The sequence below is a fragment of the Wolffia australiana genome, chromosome 14 (genome assembly GCF_029677425.1).
Source record: "Wolffia australiana isolate 7733 chromosome 14, ASM2967742v1".
NCBI classification, from domain to species: domain Eukaryota; kingdom Viridiplantae; phylum Streptophyta; class Magnoliopsida; order Alismatales; family Araceae; genus Wolffia; species Wolffia australiana.
Window position 1 is genome coordinate 4,171,778 of NC_135848.1, and position 5,723 is coordinate 4,177,500.

The 5,723-nt window shown below is 42.2% G+C and overlaps 1 protein-coding gene across 2 annotated transcripts; it reads right to left on the bottom strand.

The window, feature by feature from the left end:
• Window positions 1–2,153: 2,153 nt before the first annotated feature.
• Window positions 2,154–3,677, bottom strand: LOC144712349 (sphinganine C4-monooxygenase 1-like). 2 transcript variants are annotated; one of them, XM_078586597.1, is made up of 4 exons: window positions 3,425–3,677; window positions 3,254–3,322; window positions 2,580–2,894; window positions 2,154–2,485 (listed from the first exon to the last, which is right to left on the bottom strand). In XM_078586597.1, the coding sequence occupies exons 1-4, from the start codon at window positions 3,641–3,643 to the stop codon at window positions 2,255–2,257; spliced, it is 834 nt and encodes a 277-aa protein (XP_078442723.1). In that variant the 5' UTR covers window positions 3,644–3,677; the 3' UTR covers window positions 2,154–2,254. The 2 variants fall into 2 exon arrangements, with proteins under 2 accessions (XP_078442723.1, XP_078442725.1); XM_078586599.1 differs by lacking the exon at window positions 3,254–3,322.
• Between the last annotated feature and the right edge of the window lie 2,046 nt (window positions 3,678–5,723).

Here is a 5,723-nt window from a genome sequence, read left to right on the forward strand (position 1 = left end):
CTTTTTCTCTTCTTCTTCTTCTTCTTCTCTTCATCTTCTTCTTCTTTTTCTTCTCTTCTGCTTCTCTTCTTCTTTTCATCTTCTTCTTATTTTTCTTGTCTTCTTCTTCTCTTCTTCTTCTTTTTCTTCTACTCTTCTTCTTCTTCTTCTCTTCCTCTTCTTCTTCTCTTCGTATTCTTATGCTTCTTCTAGTGAGCAAACGCCAGCCATTTCCCCAGGACACGAGCTAGTGGTGTACATGAGCTCGCCTCCTCTCAAGGGTACTGAACCACTGCATTGGTGGAAAGTCACAGGTGCACTTTCATACCCAAGGTTGGCAACGATTGCAAAGGAATTTTTATCGGTCTGCACAACGAGTGCTCCATCAGAAAGATTCTTCTCCACTGGTCGAGCAGTCATCACCTACAAACATTTAAGGTTGACAGCCGAAAGCGTTGAATTATTGATGATACTGAGGTGCTGCTGGCAAGCGGAAGAGGGAGAAGACACCGACGTGAAGCAAGGAGATGAAAACAGCGACGAAGATCCCACGGTATGCTTCACTGCCTGTTATTTTATTTTATTCTTTTAGTCGAGAAAGCTATTTAGTGGCTAATCTCATTTGATCTCATTTTTAGGTGACGTAAAACGAGGCAAAGTCATTTTGAAGAGGAGGAGCATGATTCTCCAAGCTTCTTGGTAACCGCCTCTTCATTTTCATATTTATGTTCATGGAGTCCTTTATTTAGCTCAATATGCAGGGGTCATGGCCATGAGAGTCATTAAATGAATTCTTTCTGATGTTTTATTACAGATGAGTAACGAAGCTGAGCGCGGAGGTGCCATCACTGTAGGGATGGAATGCTTTGACCGCCGTCTTCTTTCACGCCTCTAATGAAAGAGCCAATCCTGATTTTGGGCCATCGCTTGTCTGTGGATATTTTGGAATTGCAATCAAGGATTTTTTAAAGCAACTTTTCTAGAAGCTTGAAAGCCGTTGTTGTGAATTCGATCTTTAAAATTACTTTTCTCCTTGCCTTTGAATTTAAGCAGGATATCAGAAGGAGAAGGAGAAGAAGAAGGAGAAGGAGAAGAAGAAGAAGAAGGATGTTTATCAAGAAGAGCGATGAGGAATGAAGCCGTAATGGAGGTAATAAATATCAAGAAGAGCGATGTTTATCAACCCCGATGGGACATGTCCGTCAAATATGGAAGTTCAATAAAAGTCCATTATGGCCTTATGGATGCTTCATAGTTCCCTAAGTTTTTATAATTTTATGCTTGTCCAAAATATTCCGAAGTTTTAGACATACTAATGGAGCCAATTTTTTATGAACCTTAGTGCTGGATGGGTACAAGACGTCACATCTCCGGGAAAGGTGTGCAACATGTTTATTTGTCAAAATCTCATTATTTATTAATGTGTAAAAGTGGAGAAGATTCAGGTTAATTCAATGGGTCTTTCTTCAAACAGCTTCAAGAGACACCAACCCTCCTGACCTTTCAACAACACCATTATGACAAGCCAAACGTCTGTCGTAGAAATTGGAGGCCATATCCAAATACCTTAAAAAATCACCGAAAGCAAGAGGTAATCTTCTTGAAAACGAATTTTAAAGGTGGAGATGTTGATGCCTCGTGAATTGCCTGATATTCTCTACTAGATCATCTTGCACAACAAATACTGAAGTCTTACGATGTGTATTAACCAATAGTGGTTTTCGGAAATCTAAAAGAGGGAGCTCTTTATTATGAAATACGTGTTACTTAAACTGGTTTCGCGTTGTAGGAGCTAATGGACGATTCTCTCCTTTGTATTTTTGACGTTTACCGATAGTAAAGTTAAATGTGCAACAAATCAAATATTGTGGAGATGAAGGGCCATTGGATTAAAGCCACAGAGGGGTCGTTAAAGATTATGCATGGACTTAGTTTCTTATATTTTAAACTATTCGAAGCTGAGATGCATGATTTCAGTAGGGAAGTGATTTTGGTAATGTCCATGACCTATTCGCTCGCAATACTGAAACATGGGCTGTAAAATAATTGAGAGTAGATATTTTTATTCTCGATGTAGTATTGAATATCAGCCTTAGACCAATCATTTAGAAATAAAACGTTATGATGATAAATTTTAGAAACTCTTTGGAGGTGACCATATTTCACTATTCTGGTTGAATAATAAACTGAGGAAATCAGAATTCACTTCTCATTTTTCCAATAATCCAGTCACAGATTCAGCTAACACAGAGAAATAGTTTGCTAATTTTCTCATTCAGTCATCCTTCGCCGTGCGCAGACGGTATCCTCCCCCTTTCTTCTCCTCTACTGTACACGGCAGGTACGTTCCAAGGAGCAAGTCCCATGTTGAGAGCACATGAACTGAGTAGTTGTAATTGAAGCCCTGTAACTGGTGGTGCACACTGTGGAAAGCAACGTTGTTGCGAAAAAACCGCTGGAAAACATTACAGTGAGGGAACCACCGCGAGCAGTGATCGTCAATGTTCTTCACAGCCAAAAACAAACAAGTTAGTAAAAAAATAAAGATCAAAAAATAAAGAAACATGGACTAAAATACAGAAGAAAATAATAAAAACTACCTTTATAGCCAGCATGCTGTAGAACACGGCTGCCGTGGTCGACGACATTCCAGATAGCTCAACACTTAGCGCGTTTCCGACGAGCTGCCCAACGAAGGCATCGAAGGGGTGAACGTACTGGCCGCCGTAGGAATAAGGGACTTTCTGAAAGTGGTGCATAGCGTGAAAGTTCTTGAAGAGATAATCGTTCTCGTGCAGGATTCTATGCCAGAAATATTCCCAAGTGTCCAGCACAAGCAGTGCAACAGCTATTTGACTGCCAATATGTAGGACGCCCCCTCCTCCTTTCGTCTCTTTCTTCCCTCTCCCCATCATCTGAAACGAGAGTGCTGGACTTAGCCGGATAGTTTTTTTTGTCTAGAATGATTATAAAGATTCATCGCCAAAACTTGAGTGACGATGTTGATGAAGACTGCTCCATCCATCCATCCATCCATCCATCTATCCATCCATCCATCCATCTATTCATCCATCTATCTATCCATCCATCCATCCATCCATCCAACCATCTATTCATCTATCTATCTATCTATCCATCCATCCATCCATCCATCCATCCATCCATCCAATCCCGGTTTTCATCCAATCCCGTAAAGGGGACAATTTTTCGTCCTGGGCCGAAAAAACTGTCCCTTCCACGTCCCTCCACTATAGCTAAAAGCTATATCTCATACCAAGGGGCGCAACTTTTCATCTTTAAACAAGATGTTGTTCTTCATCGCTCCCCCCACAATGATGCTGGCCTATTTATGGCCTAAGCATGTTAGACTCAAACGCGTACCAAGTGTGGTAAAAACTATAGCTGATAGCAATGGGACCATGAACGAATTGAGGAAGAGAGGGACCATGAAGTAGAAGACGGCGAGGAGTATCTGCATTCCCTGGTTCACTAACACCCCTCGTACAACTTCTTTGGGAGGAACGACGTTCTGAGCTTCTTCCTCCTCTTCAGTGAACAGCCTGTACTCGTCGTTGGCGATAACCAGCTTTTCATAGACTGCCACAGTGATCCAATAGACGATGACGGGTACGAACACCGGCAATAGTTCACTCATTTTATCCATATTACAGCGTGTTATCTTCTGGGCTCTCTAAGTCTCCAGGGCATGAGAAAAGACATTATATAGTACTTGCACAGAGAGGTTTGGAATGTATTAATGAAGTCTCTTACGGTCAAGAGTGTTGGTGTCCCTGAATTATTGAGGGCCAGTTGCGTGATTATGTCTATTGAATGCGTTGTTTGAGGTCAAACGGGATGGTGTGTCCAAAATAAAATCAGTGGACCTGGTTATCTATAATTTATGCGCAAATAGGACTTTGATAAGTTCCATTAAACGAATAATCTGTGGCATTTAATATGGGTACGAATAAACGTTATTTTAAAACTCTGGGAAACCGAAGACAGTATAAAAGGAGACGTAACGTCGAATGTGAATGGACGACAGGATTGAAGAACAGAAGCGAGGGGCGATGAAGCTGAAAATCTTGCCGCGATTGCTAGATCGCTCATTTACATTTATCTTTGACGGAGTACGAACATATGTTTCTGATTTGCTCCCTGGAGAAATTGACACAGATAAAGATAAATAATTTTTAGTGGGTTGACATCCAGAAAAAGAAACTTCTAATCCAATCGTTTCGATCCCCCGAAATGAACTCTGGATCGATCAGATCGAGTCTCCGCAATGTGGCTGGCATTCTATGTTCAGTACCTTCGTAATAAAGGCATTGATTTTGATTGGACGTCCATAATTTAAGGCAGTATTCAAGGACGATAGACCAAGCTCAGTTTTATCCGCCATTGGCATTAAGACATTACTACGAAACATTTGTTTATTCGATGACTAACTATTCTGAAACATTAATTCACTTTGTTTCCATTATGATGTTATATGCCAACGCGTCTGCCTAAACGAGGGCCCCCATGGTTCACATAAAAGATCTTTTCGAAACGTGCATACACGCCTGCTTGGGTTTTGTTTGCATTTATTTAGCGGTCTGCTCAGTAGTTATACACAACAGTAGTTCTTTCTGGGTGCCAACCATCTGCGCGTGGCCTATTTTAATTATAACATATTCCATCGTGGATCCTTAATTGTTCATGTAACCTTTCCTATGATGAAAAGAACGATCGTAGAAGATAGAATCTCTAACAATCTAGATGATACATAAAAGTTAAAATAACTCGTGGAATTATACACAACACAAGTATATCTTCTACGTAAAATCAGGGGTTAATATCACGTCGCAGTCCAAACCACATCGAACGTCTGCGATCTAACCTCAGCTTTTTTTTTGGTACAGTATATCCCAAACTCACTAAGTCGTCTGAGATATATCCTGGTGATGACGTGGAGTCCGTCGTGGCTGCCAGGTAGATCGTCGACCAGTTTTTGACCTAGCGGAACCCACCTGGCAGCCACGGTGGACTCCACGTCATCACCGGGATATGTCGACCTGCCAAGGGTTTTCCGGTGAGAGAGAGAGGGACATTCTAGAGAGAGAGAGAGGCGGGCTAGAGAGAGAGAGAAAGAGAGGTGTTCTAGAGAGAGAGGCATTTTCTAGAGAGAGAAAGGGAGAGAGAGGCACTCTAGAGAGACCCGACCTCTCTCAATCTCTAGAAAGAGAGGTGTTCTAGAGAGAGTGGCATTTTGTAGAGAGAGAAAGGGAGACAGAGGCGCTCTAGAGAGACCCGACCTCTCTCTCTCTCTAGAAAGAGAGGTGTTCTAGAGAGAGTGGCATTTTGTAGAGAGAGAGGCGCTCTAGAGAGACCCGACCTCTCTCTCTCTAGAAAGAGAGGTGTTCTAGAGAGAGTGCCTCTCTCTCCCTTTCTCTCTCTACAAAATGCCTCTCCCTCTAGAACACCTCTCTTTCTCTCTCTACAACCTCTCTCTCCTTCTATCTCTCTCTCTCTAGCCCTCCTCTCTCTCTCTAGAATGCCCCTCTCTCTCTCATCAGAAAACCCTTGGCAGGTCGACATATCCCGGTGATGACGTGGAGTCCACCGTGGCTGCCAGGTGGGTTCCGCTAGGTCAAAAACTGGTCTACGATCTACCTTGCAGCCACGACGGACTCCACATCATCACCAGGATATATCTCAGACGACTTAGTGAGTTTGGGATATACTGTACCAAAAAAAAAAGC